At 40.0% G+C, this 18,236-nt stretch overlaps 1 protein-coding gene across 1 annotated transcript in view; it reads right to left on the bottom strand.

Moving 5' to 3' along the window:
- Positions 1–6,684: 6,684 nt before the first annotated feature.
- Positions 6,685–18,236, bottom strand: part of EIF3H (eukaryotic translation initiation factor 3 subunit H) — an 81,392-nt gene continuing 69,840 nt past the window's right edge. Inside the window, exons 6-8 of the mRNA XM_072328513.1 lie at positions 12,285–12,405; positions 9,489–9,621; positions 6,685–6,927 (exon numbers count right to left, since the gene is read on the bottom strand). Coding sequence (XP_072184614.1) covers positions 6,830–6,927; positions 9,489–9,621; positions 12,285–12,405 — 352 coding nt within the window. The 3' untranslated portion in view covers positions 6,685–6,829. The remainder of the gene's footprint in view (positions 6,928–9,488; positions 9,622–12,284; positions 12,406–18,236) is intronic.

Genomic DNA, 18,236 nt, shown 5'->3' with positions numbered 1-18,236 from the left:
TTTACCACCAGCTTTAGTGGCAATAGGCTTAAGCCCAAAAGTCTTAAATCTGATGGACATTAAAGACGGAGAAAATTTACTGGTTAATCTAATTTAGCCAGCACAAGAACATTCTCTACATTGGCCAAGGTTATTAATGGCAGCACGAGTAGCCGCATTTATGCAGAGGCTACTTAACATTTTCCATTGTAATGCTCCGCTTCAGGATAACTTTGAACAATTCAGGCTAAGCATTCCTGATGTTAGCTGTCTGACTAACGGGATCTTTTTTGGGAAGCTTTTGCTCAAGGGATTCAGCTATTTCCAAGACTGAGGTTACAGGGGGGGGGAAACACCAAGAAAACAAACTACAGCTTCACACGAAGAGCTCTAACGCTCCCATAAAGTTAAACAAGAGCTTCAGCAATAAATCTGTTGAAAATGCAGACAATGACTGAGGAGTAAGGCTGAAAAAGCACAGACTATGGATGAAAATGAAGTGATGTGCTAATTAGAGAATGAAGAGGCATAGGAAATTAAAAGCAGGTGCTAAGGAGAGATTAGGCAGAAGGACTTTTTCTGGTCAATAGGGTTACAAATAGGGGTGTTCACATCCCCACCCTCTGGCCTCAGCCCTGTTTCGCTGCTTGGCAAGTAGCAAGGAAACCTGTTATCAGCTGTTATCACCTCCTGCTATCAGGGCTGCACCACAGGTACCCACAGTGTGCTGCTGCTCTAAAGCAGGGGGATAACTGCATCCAGCACAGCTCCAAAACAGAGCCCATGCATCTCCATGCAACAAAATCTGTTTTCCTAAACTTCGGAAATTTGAGCCCTCCAGGGACAGAAAAAAAATGGAAATGTCTGTGAAATCTTCATCCCATCCAGCTACTCAGCATACAACCTTGTAATGGCTAATCATTTTCTCCATAAGATGTAATAATCAGGCAATTATGCTCAGATTGCATTTGGAGCAGATATGCTCCAAATGATATCAAGGACCTGCTGAGCGTGGACTGGATCGAGCACATTAAGCACTTTAAATGTGTGTGACAGACATGGACGGCATCAGTCCTAAAGAGCTTACACTCCATAAATACAAAAGAGCCAGAACTCATTCTTAATGCACAGGGCACGGGGCTGAGGAACCTGTTTGGGTCATTTATCCGATCTGCTGAATCTGGGCTCAGACACAGGACCCCTGCTAGGCTCACACCTCCACTGCCTGGCAATTGCAAGTGATGAAGCAGCCCATATGTTTTCTGTCAGGAAGAGCTGCTGTTTACATAAGGAAATTATTCACCTATGTCTACCAACACCAAGACTCCAGTAATTAGTGACGAGTTCACAGCCACTGTCTGGTGGGAGTCGGAGGTTTATGGCTAGGAGACCACAGGCAGGACGAGCTTCTCACCAGGAGTGCTGGTTTCCTCCCTGGGGAATGCTCAGCCCATGGCCTTCTCTTGTCCCCTTCGATGTGGAAAACCTCCTACTTCAGGTGAGAGCAAAGCAGATTCAGCTGTCCCTGGACAGAAAGCAGCAGCTGCACATGGAGGGGATGAGAATTTCAAATAAATGCCTGACTAGTATCACTCCAGTCATCATCTATTTGAGAAATAACATAAATATTCAAGAGAAGTGTCTTTTAATAGTGCTGTGATTAAGAAACGTTAACCACAACAAATGCTTAGGATGTAGGCACATAATTTGTAGACAGCCACCATGCAGTCACTTAGTGGGCATATTACTGCTTCAGTGTTTGATTCAGAAACCCTTTTTCTTCTCATTGATCCCCTTATTTCCTTTCCATAAAGTTAAATTCTCTGAGTATCCTTCCCAATTAGAAAGCATTCCCTTCAGAGTGAGGATTCATTGAGGATTCATTAAAGATTCATTAAAGTCTTACGGAAACCAATTAGTGAACGAGAGCTTTTCATTTCCAAGTAGCTCGTTGTGCTGCAATCTGTTACCCACCCTGTGACCGTGCCAATTCCGTGTGACCCTGAGTCTGTACAGCCTCCTCTGCTCTTTGCCTGCAATACGCACAGCTAATAGCAACGTAAGCAAAGGCTTACGTTGAGCTTTGCTAAAGAAATAGGGCATACACAGTGATGTCGTCTTAACGGCACTCTAAATTCTAAACCCAATGGCCAAATTCAGTTAAAATGTGGTAGATTAGTAGGCCGAGGCATTATGTTGAGGCAGCAACTCAGCAGAAGTCTGCTGGCGTGGGCTGGGTAGGAGCAATGCTGGGGATGTAAGGATTGGACCCACACCTGCTCAAGGAGGGGGAGGGACTCTGGGAAGAGCTGTGGGTGCTGGGGCAGCCGTGTGTGGGAGTCACTGGGAACAGCTCTTTGTGGTTGAATTAGGAAGACCAAAAAGCCACAAGAAGGCAACTCTGTGAATATGTGCTCATATACGCAACTGTAGAAACTGCTCTTCCATCAACTGCAAGCTATTACTTTTTTTTTCCTCTGATGGATGCCTAATGGCATCAAGAGTCACGTTAGAAGTGATTAAATCAAGTAAGACCTTGTAGTCCATGTAAACAAGCTGTTAACATTGTCAGAACTCGTAATTACTAATCCTTCTGGAAACCAGTTTTTTTTTACAGCTAGTAACGCTGGATGTGTCTGACTACATGCTCTGCTTTTCGCCTAAGGTAAGCTGAAATAATCCGTATGGAAGTCACACATTGGGTCGAAAGCAGAAACCGCTCAAGTGTTACAATCCGGTGTAATACAGCCTTGATCGTCACATTGTTTACTTCTTATCCTAAAATACATAAATTGGACGGTACGATTTAGACTCCACTTTCAGGCATATTTATTACCACAGCTTGAAATAGAGACAAGCATTGCCTCTACTGCATTCCAGTTAAATATTTTCGTGCCTTATTCTGCAATCTGAAAATTAAATTTACCAACGTTAAAAGCCAAGTGAAAGATCTCAGAACAACAAAAAGACAAATTAACAAATTAGTGACAGACAAAACCTGCTGTAAATCTTTCAGATACATGCTTTCAAATGTGAGGATACGCCAGCATGCATACGCTAGCTGTGGGATGACACCCCTGAATTTTTCCATCCGCTTTCAGCTTTGCTCCCATTGGGTGTGACCCTCAGTCCATCCGGTTATGGAGACGTGAAAAAGGAAGAAATCGTATGATTTCATGATTGCTCAAATCCAGGCATATGCTAATAAAATATATCCAAATCTTGATGTATCATTCTGTTCTAAGGAACAACACGATCAGCGATGGTGAGGTTAATAAACTGATCATTTAAAACTGACCTGAAATCCTCAACACATCTTACAATCCCCTTTTAATCTTACAAAGCTCTTGAGGTCTTCAGCTTTGTTTGTGCTGGATAAACACATTGCTGCCCATCCTCATTCACTGATGCTAATACCTTGAATATTGTTGTAAAATGGATCTGGTCATTTTTCCCACATATAAATGTTCTTTTTAATTGAAACAAGACTTTTTTTTAAGGAGGCTTTTGCCAAAGCTGTTTATCAAGACACCTTCTACAGCTCTGCACAATTCACTGCTGCTCAGCATACGATGAGTTTTGTGTTCTGTCAATTAAAAGATTAAAAGAAAAAAAACAATAGCAACCAAAACTGCCTTCCAGTTGTAAAGTTGGTGTGCAAAGCCAATGCACTTGGTGCCCTCACACCTGAAGACGAGGGGCATGAGAAAGGTGTACCTGGGAGTGCACCCGGAGCGACAGTCCAAAACTTCCAGCACCGATGTGATGTGCTGCTCATAAAACTTAGAATGTCTTCCCAAACCTGCCCAGCAGAACTCACCCAAAAGTGAAGCACATCATGACGGACATTGGAGGACTTGGAGCAGTGTTATCTTTTTCTTAGGAATCAACAAGCTGTGGGCAAAATCTGAAGAAAATTCAAAGCGAGTATAAAAACCAAGCGAAGAAAATGCACCGGCATGCAAAATCACAAGGAAGGGTATATCTTTCACCCCAGGCTGACAAACTGGCTGTGAAGCAGATCTACAGAGAGCAATTCAGCTTCTCTTACTGCACACATCATGCATATTTAGGCTGGTGTTATTATTTGCATCATCAGCTCCTAATGGCTCCTTAACAGAGAGACAGTTTTCTCAGTTCTTTAGACTATCGAGTAAGAACTACTACATGGCACTTGCTTCTCAGAGATGTCTCAGACTGTCATTGGTGATTTGTCATACCCAAGACTCATCTGAAGGCAAAAAAATCAGGCAAGGACGACCGACAAGAAGATTAATGACTGCACTCTGGAATTTACACAGCATAAGGAGCATGAATGTGAAGATATCAGATGCTCCTCACAAACATATTGGTTGCCATGGCCAACCCCATCCAGCACCGCTGCTGGCACAAAGCAGGACATCCACATGACTCAGCCCTTCTCTACCACACACTCTGCAGATGCGAACAGCTACACAAACACTACCTGCTCTCACCTGGCAGTGCCTTATAGCAGTTCTGTTCAACCTTGCGCAGAAGTCCAAACTTCAACAGGATGCAGAGAAGGTAAAATCCAGGTCCTAAAAAGTTTAAGCATTTTGGGGGAATGTTGCATGCAACTGAGAAGAAAGGTATGATAATGTATATTAAATAACTAGGTAAAGAAATCCTGGTTTCCTCCGTGTAAGCATTTTGCTGCAGAATACTCACAAATAAAAGCTGGAATGTGATCCAAAAAGAGAACCACTTCACAACCTGATGTAGAGATAAGGCACACCAAGCATGTCTAGATCAGAGAAAAGCTCTCTCCCATTTGGTTTTGTTTTCCTCAAACATTAAGGATTAGTCACTGCTAACAAGCACAGCAGTTAATTGTGTCTAAGGAATTATATGTATTTTCTTAGTTTAACCACCAAGTAGATGGCCCGAAGTGTGGCTTCTTTTCCTGTTGCCTATCCTGAAGATAAGACATACTCAGACACGTTTCAGAGCATTAGAGAGGCTCTGTGATTAACCTATTCCACTCTGTTTAAGGGCAGGTTCGTTCACAGTTCAATACTCCTCAGGGAGAGCATCACCTCCAAGTACAGAAACAGTAACTTTTTATCTACGCAATACCACCTGCATTTGCCTTTGCCTTTTACCAACAACTTCATGCTTTGTTTGCACGTGAAAAATGAGTTGGGGCAAAGGACCTCATCACCTTGTAAGCACTCAGTCACAGCAGTGACTACAACATGGGGCTACCGTTACCACCAAGGGAGATGGCATTGCACTCCCACATGGGCTCAGTTCTGAGTACAATTAGCGCACCTTAATAGTAGCAGAGGCATTGCCGCAGTAAAATGAGAGCTATACCGGTGAAGATTCCAAATATCAATCAATCAGAAAAAAATATATTGTACATTTTGTCTCTCATGAGCATACGCATTAACTGTGGACACGTGACAGAGATGGGAGCTCAGTGCAGGGGCCTTGCTTGCCAGAATGATGAGAGATTGACTGATGGGGAGAACAGTCAACGCTGACAGGCTGCAAAGTCTTTGACTGTCTCTTTCAAACATCCCATCTTATCCTAATAACCTGCTGCTACTTCTGCTGCAGTGGGGATTTTCTGGCCCTTCAGAAAACTAGAAAATTAACACAGTTTAAATATTATTTATACAGAAAACAGAAATCACGTGCACTGCAGCAGGACTTTTAACAGATTTTTGCTTTCAGATAAGTTCACTGTAGGAACATAAACACGAGGGTGCCTAAAGTTTCCAAGATAAAAAGATCAGACCGGCAATTTGCCAGATATTTGAGGGCTGAACACAATTTGCATACATATTTGCACAAATACCACAAGCGCTGCAGTTAAGACCGACAAAAATAAGTTCCCAATCTAACCTCCCTTTTCACACACTTCTGATTTTCCAAAACATTCACCTTGCAGGCTGAAATTTTCCATACTAGGTTTGTATTTAGATGTTATTCATTATAAAAGCCTAAAACCAAATTCTTATGGCTATTTTAGGCCCACAGGACTCATCATGCCATGACAGGCAATAACTTTCTCTTCTTCTTTTTCTTTCAAAAGCAGTAACACGAGTGCACTGCCATGCATTAAACACTTAAATTAATGTTCTTATTAAAAAGTAAAGATGCTCAAGTTCTGCAACAAGTGCGTATGCAGATGGTAAAGTTAACACAGATTAGTCATGGCATCCATTTACACCACACTAACTACTACAGGTTAATTAATTTTACAACATCTTCCATGAAGATTTCAGAGGGATCATTGGGTTCCAGTCCAGTTGGTGGTGGCAATAGGAAATGGGAACAGAGCCTAACATGACATTGTGGCGATCAGTCTCCACGGAATATTGATCTGTATGTTCCAACTGCAAGGTCTATGAGATATTTGCAATACAGAAGGTCCACTGCACCAGGCTGTCCAAAGAGATTAAAGTGAAAATGAATGACTGTTTCCAAGCATATTCTGGTTGTTAAGTTCTCAACCAAAACTGGGAAATCTTAAATTTCTTCCGTAAAGTCAGCTATACTGAACGCTTGTAATAACTTGTTTTTATTTTGGATTCCAAGTTAAATAAACCCTGTATTATTTGCTACGACTAAATATGAGTAACTGCCAAGCACTTAGAAAACCTGAATGACCACAGAGAATTCCAGTCCAATATGGCCAACAAATAAGAAAATACTAAAAGATCATTAAAATTTGCCTTTTATTTTTCTTGCTAGGGAGCTCTGCACAAACCAAGGTGATTGTTTTACAAGATTCTTTTCCCAACATACAAAGTTTTTCAAAGAGCACAAACAGTATTAAACTGTAAAATTCATTCTGTTGAAGTTTATTAGCAACGTTTCATCAATTGTTGTAGTCTTGGAGAGCTTGAGCCATGAAAAGCTTGCCCAGGTTCTGTGCATTGAACTCCTTGATATTCTGACAGTAGGTATTAATTTGACCTGTCAATAGAAGAGAAGATTAAAACCTCGTCAATTTTCAAATTCAGAAAAGACGTCCTGGAATATGATTCGTTTAAAAACAGATCACAGACCATACAGGATTTACACAGAGAAGCGACCGAAACAACACTGTACTTGGGAATTCACATCAATATTCCCAAACAGGTTTGGAAAGAAGGATAAATTAACAGAATAGGTAAACTATAGCTCAAAACCTCTTAATTATCCTACAATTGTGTTATTTAGAAGTTCTTAAAAGACAATAAAAAGAACAAACAATTCCTGTAGCTGTACCAGAAGCCTAATCCTATTAACTAATGACTTTGCTAATTCAGTTGCTCTAAAATTTAGTTGTTCTAAAAATACTATGTAGCTGATTTTCAGTTCTGCTTCTGTGCATCCGCTGTCCCTGTTAAAATGTTGTAACAACAGATATTTTCCACTAACACTGAACATTGTGGTACTCCTGTTTGACAATTTCTAGGCTTTTTTTTCCAGCTAATATTTCACTTTGTTAGCTATTTCAAAGAGTCATCAGGGTATGAAGACTTGTCAGTGCTACACAAATCAGATGTGCCCATTAGAACACTTTTATACAAGCATTGCTACAAGTTATTTCCCTAGTTAGCCGGGAATAGCAAAACAAGAAGCCAGTTTAATCAAAATTAAGACTGTTTAGAAGCCCAATAAACTCTCAAGCTAATGCTTTATTTGAAAAGTTTTTAAATGCCTCAGAGACAAAAGAGTGAAGTTTTATTCTTTATTCACAAACTTTACTTCATCTGAATTTAAGTAGATGCTTTCAATTCTTCCCTTGACTGTAGTAAAAAAAAAGAAAAGAAATGAAGAGTGCTTTGGCTGAAAGCTTTGTTTCTCCTTTAATAGTTTTTAATTTCTCCTAAGAGATGATTCACATTAAGCTATCACTATCATAACACATGTGTGCACACTTATTTTGCATATTCTAAGCTATGCTAAAGCTGAGTGTTTAAATACTTTACTGCTACTACGATTCATTAACCATTCAAAACTGTTCAGAATTATCTAAACAATAGTTTGTTGAAAGACTCTGGACTGAATAGTGAATCAAGTACATTATTTCTTTTAAAAGAAGCATTTACCAGCAGTATGAAAAAATCTCAGTACTACCTTAAATCTCTTGGACATTCCAAAATTGAAGACTTAATTATCATTATTTTTTTTTAATGTCAAATCACTCACTTTCTGTACTCTAACTGCCAAGACTTCTGTTTAATTTTCTTCCAGTACAGAACAATGGTGATAGCTAAGCTGAAAAGCTTCCCATAGTTTAAAAAAGAAAATGGATTTCCTGTGACATTTTCCAAACTTATATTACTTAGCAGTGCATCTAGGTTTTCGGCTCTCTGTGAGGTCCCAGCTATTTTTGCTCTTTCAGGAGGGAAGGGGCAGGCACTGAATTTTGTAGCAAACCCTGTGGCTATATGCTGCAGAACGGCAGAAAACTGAAGAGACGGGGTGAAACACAACCAAAACCACCTGTGCTTCGTTCCCATTTATATTTTCTTTCACCTTTGGGTGTGGGAAGATGAAAGATAGCTACCATAGAACTCTGGCCACTAAGATCAAAGAAACGGGCCCAATTCTATATGAAGTTAAAAGCAACATTCTTAGCTTCTGCAACAGTCATTTCAACACTGGGATGGTCACAGTAACTTAGAGCTGCAGATAACGAGGCAAACAAATGCTCTGCTCTGACTCAAAACTCCCAGCCAAAGCAGTTGATTCCTGCCTCTCAGCTGTCCACCCCATAACTTGTGGAGATGAGGGAGGAGTCGGGCTATGAGTGCAGAGAGCAGCTTACTGGCTGCAGCAGTTGCTGCTCCAATTTGCACAGAAAAGCCATGCTCCATAGGGCATTTCTCCAGCTCTCCTTTCAAATCCCACTTCAGCTTCTCAGAATGGAGCCAGGAAGAGGCTCCTGTTTTTGCTCCTGCCCTTTTCCAGCAACCCATGAAACACAGATGGTCACACATAGGCTAGCTATAATGGCCAAGTAAGAACTAAACCGAGAAAGTCTCCAAACATCACATACACAGCCATTTTGGTTAAACACAAAGGCCTGATTTTATGCTAGCTAAAAGCAGACATTTTAGTTAAAACACATCAACCTGATTTTATACCAGTGAAATGCAGACATTTTGATGGCCTGATTTCATAAAAACATGTATGTTTATGCCGGTAACCGTAATATGGCTCAATTACTTCCCTAGATGGTTTAGAGCTGTTCCACGTGTGGAAGCTCACTTTCTAACAGAGGCATGGAGTGCCTACTAGCAATGAAGTTGTTTATCTTAGCCACTTCTTCTGGAATGCTTCAGACACAAGGGCAGTTTGCTCCAACCAGTGCCTTCAACCAAACGAAGAGCAGTATTTAGAACGCTACCAATACCAAAACACAACACTATAGTGACAAAGGTAACAAAAAATTAAGATGCTTTCTAAGGTAACAAGTGCCATTTTTTTCCCAGGGTAGCATTCATAGGTGAAAGGATGAGTCAGAAAGACTGCTGGGACATTACCTGCAATAAGGAGTGATTCCATCCTGGCAGGGGGCTGTGGTGGTTTAAAAAGTTTATTGATGTCCTCTTCAGGCAGAGGGGCTTCTCCTCGGCTTTGACGCTGTAAATTTTCTTGCTGACGTCTCTGCTGATACTGAAAAAACAAGCAACAGAAACAGAACGTAGCAGCGCTTTGGAAGTCCTGTTTTTATTTTCAGATGCTCTTTGCTTAACTATCAAGTACGTTTTCAAAACCTTACTTATCTGTGCAGGGTAAAGAGTCGAGGAAATTTCAAATACCCCTTAGTTAAGAAACAAAATGAAGTGAAAAAGTAGCCCAAGCCCTAAAAGATAACCCCAAATGTTACTTTCCATTCACTGGCAACAAGTGTTTTTATTTTCTTCCTTCAAGCTGGCAGCTGAAAGAAGTGAGGCACTTGAAAGTCGTGCGGTACTGAAGTGCTAGGGATCATTTTTATAATTTGCTTTCAGAGTTAAATACTGTATCTGATTGAAAAGCTTACAGCATACTAGATAAAAGCTTCCATTTCTCCAAGCAAAAATGGAAAACAGGGTTAGGATATGTAGGTATATGAGAAGCCATTGCCTCAAATAGTTACACAAGTTTAAGACAGAAATACCCAATTTTATGTAAATTACAGGTCTAAACAACATTAATGTGAAAGGGGAAGAGAACTCAATTAAACGAGGTATTTTAAGCCAAAAGGTATTAACTCAAGCCATCACAAAGTGGTGACCGAAACAAAGTATAATGACTCATTTCTCCATTCAGGTTATTCATATATTCTGCCACACGGATGTCATTTCTTTGTAGGTTACCAGTGATACACTTTGATGACAAAGCAGCAGTCTGTAAAAATTAATCTGCCACTAAAATATACTGACATTTGTTTTCAGTACTTCTGTCTTCCATGTAGATTATTAAAACTTCATAAAAATTAAGGCTGATCATTTTTTCATCTGTTGGATAAACATTTGCTCTTGCCAAACTACATGCATTCAAAAATACATACGTGAGATTTTATACTGGGTGTCAGAGCCAGGAGTAAACACTGTAAGCTTTGTCCACCAAAGGCCTCATATTCATCACACAAAAAGAACTTTAAAATAAAGAAGCCACATTGTACAGAGTATATTCTCTCACTTAAGTGTATCTGTGCACAAGAGAACAGTTCATACTTGGTGGCATACTGAAAGGAAGTATTTTTCTTTTCCAATAGTACTGACAAATGCATCTTTTTGGACATTGTTAAAAATAAAATATTAAATGCCCATATTTGTATGTGAATTTCATGTAGTTTCTTCTTTCTTTGCATTACCCCATTCACTTCTCAGCAGTCAGCCTATTATTCTCTATTGAAACAGCTTGCTCTTAATCATAATCACTCCATTTTAAAAATGAAGTTAAGACCACTAACTATGTCACAATGAGCCACTACTAAAGCAGTTATAGTTACTAAAGAAATGCAGTGAGACACCATGGAACCTACTTTGCTCTGCTTTTCCAAATAAATAGATCCCCTTGTTATACGCAAAAGCTTTGAAGTGCATGCCATCTTTCTATTCAAATTAGGCAGCAAAGGAAAATAATTCTTCTGAAGATAACATGCAGGAAGATTCTATGTCCTCAGGAATCGCAAAGCCAAGAGAGGCCCCTGATCATGTACTGCTTTCTTAAATGAATCCCTATTCAAGCTATACTTAAGTGGAAGAATAAATAAATAAATAAAAGCCAATTCTGATTTTAAAATAGCCAGTGATAAAGCATTTTGCATGAAACACGGATACCCTTTTTAATAACTAGCTACTTTGTGTAGCAATAGCTGCAATATTTTATCTGTAAACCGGCCTGCTCCAATTTCAACTGGCCAATATTAAATCTTGTTATATCCCTGTCTGCTAGATGAAAGAGCTCAAATTTATTTTTCTTGCAGGTACTTCTTGAGTAAGCAGGTCACTCCTTAATTTTACACATGAATTTATCACATGAAGTGGATTGTATTCGTGAGTATCTACTTTCAAGGCTTTTAGATCATTCCCATAGAGCCTTTTCCCAATTTACCATCGTTCCTCTCTAATTAGACATGGTACCGCTTTAGTTGCTGCTGCTGCATTTGGTAAAGCAGCTGTCTCAGAAATTGCAGCACAGCTGAAGGCTGGAAGAGGTCTCGAGGTCATCTGGTCTAACCCCTATGTTCAAACAGGGCTTCCTGGAGCTGGTCTTCCCATTCAGCATTCCCAAACCAGAGCCTTTTGGATCTCTAACAGCTTTTTTTGGCATTAGGAATTAAAAGCCAGCACTGCCTGATCAGTATCACTGTCTACTGACATAAAGCATGACTGAAATGTCATTTCTGATACGGGGGCACACTGCTGTCTTTTCAGTATGGACTATTTCTTGGGAGGACTATATATGATGACATTAAAACACAGTTCGCTTTATAACACTTCACTTGTACTTCACTGTACTGCTCTTTCATCTCATTTACTAATCCTGTAATCCTTATGTCCACAGTATATCTATCAAGTGACTTTGTTTTTATCACCGATCACTAACAAACACATAAAATAGCAAAGACAGACAAATCCCCATTATGTGTCAGCAGAACTGAATTCATTTGATGATTTCCCACTAGCCATAACATTTTATGACTCTACTTAACGGATATGTTTCTGTAAAAATTTTATCTTGCTTAGAGCCAGATCCAAATCCAAAACCATTTGTCTTAGATAACACTCCCCAAACCCGTATTTCATGGAGAAAGTCTTCTTATTCAGGTTTTCCCTGTTACCAACCTGGTGCTTCTGCTGCTGCTGCTTGCTTACATTCCTCAGGTAGGTATTGTATTTCACAATGTCTTGGCTCATCTCATCCACTCTGTCCATCAGCAGTTGCAGACTCTTCCCCAGGTGATTACTGAAATACAAAAAACATTCCGGAAAGACTGATTAAATATAAATATATATACACATATATATATATTGAACTTGAAAATTCAAGTTATTTGACAAACTTTTCTGCACTAATGGCAGAATTTGCACATGTATTTATTTATTCAGTTTCTGGTTATTTTTGTTCCTGCACGTATCTGAAGATATTTTACCTGGCTTCTCCTCCTACAGTGTCTTGCCACATTACAAATATGATATTTAAATGTTTTTGGTCTTTGCAAAGAACTTCCTAGTTATGAAAACCTTCTACTCATCAAGATTTATGGATTCAGATCAAATGTTTAAAAGAAAAGGTCTGATGCCTTTGTGGTGACACACAACCTTGAAAAACATTCTAGAAGATGTGTTCAGTTTGGTTTCAAGCTATTTCTGTCTTTTTTCAGTATTTCTAATGCTCAATAGGGATTGTTAAACACCCCTCAGAGGTCTCTCTCATTAACTAGACTAGCAAACCATGCCTGGAAGGTTCAGCAGACATCACTTGATTTTAGCTGTTGAGAGGGAGTATCGCATCCAGCCCAGCCAACTCCGCATTCCATATCATAGGCAACATGGAAGCAGCTAGGCTGGGCGCGTCCAGTTCCAGTTATGCGATCTACAGCCTTGGCCAGACAAATGCAGTCTGTTAAACAACTTTTATTGCAACCGTTTTTAGCAATTGGTTCAGTATTTAGCAGGAACTTAAGGTATAGTTTCCAAGTTTAAGTTTTGGAACTTTAAAGGCTGGTGCCCATGGAAACGGTATTCATCCTAGATTGTGTTTACAGGGTAGTGCAGTAAAAGAAGGGTACTTACTGCTCTGTATTGATCCCTTTGATCAGAAGCTAGGTTGCTGGCTCCAAATTTAAGCCACACCCAGTACAACCTGGCTGAAGACCAAGGACTAAGCAGCTAAACCTCATTCTTCTCCTCTAACTGAAATCCACTGCTATTCATAGAGTTTCTGTCAACTAGACACGGTTTGGTGCACTTCCATGTCAGAATCATATCCCTCAGTCACCGTTTCTCTGCATTACCTGAGATTCCTAACACCTTTTACAATGCATTCACACCACCCTACGTCCCATGGATTGGGGAAACTAACTGGAAGAGCCAGTAGGAAATAGCAGTACAATGTGAAAAGTGAACAAGACACCTAATAGTACACACATCCCTTTTCAAGTGCAAAATATTCCCCAAGCCCACTGAATTCAGAACTGTAGACAGATGCTTGTAATATACAGAGGCACTAGAGGATGCCAGCTGAGAACATAGCTAAGGACATCCGCAAGTATCAGAACAGCTATTTTACTAGCTGAGCTGCCGCCTGCCTACCCAACAAAAGGCTGGACTGGTAATTTCTGAGCACAATTTATTTAAAGCCATAGTTTTAAACTTCAGTTGCCTACAGGGGCAGATGGTGAGGAAGACTTGAGCTACATAGCAGAAAGAAATGCGCCACTGTAATAATTATTTTTAAACTCCTTGGAGGGTTTCTTTCTATCGTTTCAAGCATTGTGATACTTAGAACTGAGGAATACTGCCATGGCCATGGGCGTACATGTTTTCATTTTTTATAGTTTATATTACACTGAGTTATTGTAAGAACTGGATATTATCAGAACACTAATGGTCTTACAGGGTATGCAGCCATCAGGAATACGTAATTATTTTATAGATAGTGTCCATATGAAATATATCTGGTTGCAAGAAATGATTTTATGTGAATCTCTCTAGGAGCAGCTTAGTATAGCAGAATAGCGAAACAGGGAGTTATTGTTAAGCCACTGCAGTAATATATCGTTTGCTCTCATTGCCAAGGAAACAAAAATCTAAAAACAGCTAACTTAAACAGATGTGAGCTGAGACATGAAGTGATAAGTATGCTCCAAATACAGGACCTGCTTTTTCCTTATGTCTCATGTGCCTGATACTCTCTTTTACTCCATCATCTCTTTAAGGATATACGAAGGCCAATAGGAAACAATTCGTAAAACTCTATGTATGCAATGTTATTCAGCAGAAGTTTGAGTGAGATTTAGAAGGTTAAATTGTATTGCTCCAGCCCATAAAACTCACCGTACACTTACGCAACCCAAAAGCTCTTTTAGGTATCTCCTTACCTTCTGCACTCCCATAGATGATACCATTCTTACACAAAACTTACACAACATGGTACCTAAATGCCCAGTACACTTTAATGCAATTAAAAAAGTGCAAGTAATTGCTGCTCACCTCTCTGTAAAGACACACTTTCCTATAAGTCTCTGATAGGGAAATGGAGAAAACATGGAGTTCAGCACCTGCATTTAACTAATTGTTCTGAGACCCCAAGTAGTACAGAAATTGCACTTTCAACAGATGCGTTGAGACAGCACTAGGAGATGACTCTGCCTCAGATATCGGTGAATCTATAGCAGAAAAATATTAGAAATACGCTGGCTAAAGGAATGTCATCATACTAAGCATCAAAAAGTCTACACAGGTGACTGTGTACATGTCGGTGTTGTGCACTTCTTGTGTAACAGCCTTATACTTGATGGGGTATTTCCCCACGCAACCCTTCACCAAAAAGAGCGGATCCATACTCTAAAGGTTGGCACACAAAATACTTCCAATTCCTTATTTAACAACTACCAAATGAAGTTAAAATCATTCCGAGGGTGAGAAATGGAGAGTTGTGAGTGGGCAAACCTAACCCATAGGTGACCTGGTTCTTCTGGCTGATGAGCCTTGCCTTTGGCAGTATTATGGTCTAGCTTCCATGGAAGAACAACAAAACCTCACCTGTACATCAAATTACATCTATTTATCATTCACTGCGTGAGTATATCCTGTTGAGCAACCTGGTCTAGTGAGAGGTGTCCCTGCCTATAGCAAGGGGGTTGGAACTACATGATCTACAGGTCCCTTACAATCCAAACCATACTATGATTAGGAAACAGATCTGGCTAAAAGACCTGAATGCAAGTTTCTCTCTTCTTGAGGGAATGTTCATATCACCAGAGCCTCCCGTTGTGGATATATTTTAGAAGAGTAAAGGTGTGGTTTGATGCTGCCAGCAAAGCTGGTTTAAAAGGTTCCAGCATCAGCATCTTCCTGCCTCTCCCTTTGCCCAAGGATTACAGCACTCTCAGCTGTATGGATTCAGCCGTTTGCGTGGGCACACTTTAAGCCGTTCCAGTGAAACACTCTACTGTAAATGCAAAAACACCCTCTGTTGGGGTTTCTTTAAACTGAGGGGGAGAGGGAGAGAGAGAGACTGAAGGAAGGGCTGGAAGGGAAGAAGAGTGGGAGCCTGACTTTTTCCACCAGCCTATTCCACAAAGCTATTTGTACAGCCGTACTCCAAAACAGATGAGGGAATAAAAAAATCTTTGAGGGTGGGAGGGATGTAGAGATGAAATGGGGATAGAAGGGAGGAATGATGCAAGCAGCTGGGGGCTGGAACCTCAACTGGCTCCACTTCTGTAAGATTCATAGCACAGAGCTACACATGAAGCCCACATTTCCCTCAGCATCTTTAACCAGGAAAGGACTCCACACGTATTCACTAAAGGTCTGAAGCACCCACAATGCATCCTCAAGATAGAATCCAAAGCTTCAAAAAGAAGCAGGAATCCCCTTCATTCTCAGCTTCCCACGTCCTGGGCATTAGCTTTACCTCTCGCTACATGTGACTTGTAAGGCTTCACAGTTTGCACTTTTGGAGTAGCTGCAAAAGGGAGCAAAGTACACAGCCCCTGAGATCTGAGTCACCGTGCTGATTCATGCACCTCATATTGGAGAATGGCAATGCTGAAGCTGGAGGCATCCTAAAAGAAAGGCCTTCTGCAATTGTCCACAATCACCATAAAATAAAGTACACGTGGGGTACATTTATTTGCATCTTGTTTAAAGAAAATGAGAACAGGGAACAGCAAGGGCAAGCACAAGAGAAGCTCTAACTACTGCTCTGGTTTTCCAATCTCATCAGCCGTGCTGAGGCCCCTCTCTCCATCGCTGCTTTATGGGAAAAGGTGCCACTCTGCACAGCATTCTCCTGGCGGTAACAGCGCTGTGTGGATTAGAGAGGTACAGCTGGGCAAAGCACATCTTTTTGATTAAATATTTCTAAGGAACGTTCCCACCACTTAGCAGAACTTGTTTACATCTCCACATTTCAGCCCGAATACAACCTGTGCTCTTTTTAAGAGGATTTTGTTTGAGTGAGATATGTAAGTCAGGAGTCTCAGAGCTCCATTCCCTTTTCTGTTTTGACTTTGATGTGTGCCTTTGGGCAACACATTTACCCTCTGTGTGTCAGCTTCCCCCTTCTGCAAATTAGAGATTTTCATAATTATCTTAATAATCCGTTAAACACACAGATTTCTGAACAAGCAGTACAATGAACAAAGGTTAACATTATTTTTGAATGCCAAAGTAACCCTCCTTATGTCACTTTTGTAAAAATACCGCATCTGATGTTTGAGAAATCTTTCTGCCAAGTAGATGTTACTGCAGTAAATGTTCAGCACATGTTTGCTTCTACTGACGCACACTATTAGAAAAATTGCTTGAGACAAATTGAGATATTATAGAACAACCCTATTATGAAGCTAGACCACAAAAAAGCTTTTTTTAATTTAAACTAGATCATCAATAGAATAGGGAAGAGATGGATGAGAATGGGAAAGTTGGTTGTAATTATTTCTCTGAAGATCTGGAACATTATCTGACAGGATTTTAATTCCTGAGCTTCTATCAAAAGATTGGCAGCATTCCAAGGTCTTCACAAGACATTTTGGTCCTTAAGGGTAGCAGAAGGATAGCAGTTTGAGTGAAAGGCCTTTACTTGCTATTACTTGCTAGCTGTGTGCCATTCTGCCTTTAAGTTCTTTCCGTAGAATATTCCAGTTAACTCACATTTCACAAGAGAAACACAGATTTATGCCCCAAAAGTAAACTACTTCATACAATTATCACAAATTTACTTCAAAAGGAAAAAAGATATTAAGGTGCATTCAAAGTACCTCAAATAGGTACAGCTTCAAACTCAGACAAGGTGGGTGGCTGAACATGTGAGAATCTTGATGAAACAAACACTCCAGATGAGAAGAACCCAGGGTAAATAATTTCATTGCCAAAACCATTGCTTCAGAAGATTAAAAAAGGTTCAGGGATGCTCCCAAAGGACAGGAGGAAAAAAAAACCAACAAAACAAAACCCAACCCACCTCAACCTACCAAAAATAAAGTAGCCTTAAAGCTATCGCCAACTAAATCTACAGCAGCAGCAAATGGTCAGTGAGGAAGACATCTCAAAACTTAGAAATAAAACACTGATATATTGACTTTTTCACCCTATCAAAGGACAAAAATAAGGAAATACAAAATGAAGATAAAACTCCAGAATAGTGGTAACTTAAACTTCCCGGCTTCAGGTAATATATTCTTTGACAGAAATCTTGGTGACTGAATTCAAGTTAAAATGAGCTAAATATTTAAGCAAGCAATGTAAGTCACCCTACCTAGAATAAATGAACATTAAAGTGTTCCTAATTTGCCAGTTGAGTCACACCAATGTAAGATATTACACTGGTAACAGAATTAAGAAAACAAATGATTTACAATAATCTTCAAATAAACTCACTGGGATAATTTACGAGATTTTGTCTGCTTCAAATCAAACTAAGCACCTTAAGCTCCTCCAACAGACCAGGTGAGCTTGAAGAAAGCTGCCAGGAAAGTCAGTTCAGGAGACATAATGCTGAAAACTGATGAATCTGTTGAATTAATTCCCCATTACTGGGAAGCAGTAGTCTTCGGTACGCTGAAG

The sequence above is a fragment of the Excalfactoria chinensis genome, chromosome 2, assembly GCF_039878825.1.
Source record: "Excalfactoria chinensis isolate bCotChi1 chromosome 2, bCotChi1.hap2, whole genome shotgun sequence".
In the NCBI taxonomy this organism is placed as follows: domain Eukaryota; kingdom Metazoa; phylum Chordata; class Aves; order Galliformes; family Phasianidae; genus Excalfactoria; species Excalfactoria chinensis.
This window is presented reverse-complemented; position numbering and strand designations above follow the sequence as displayed.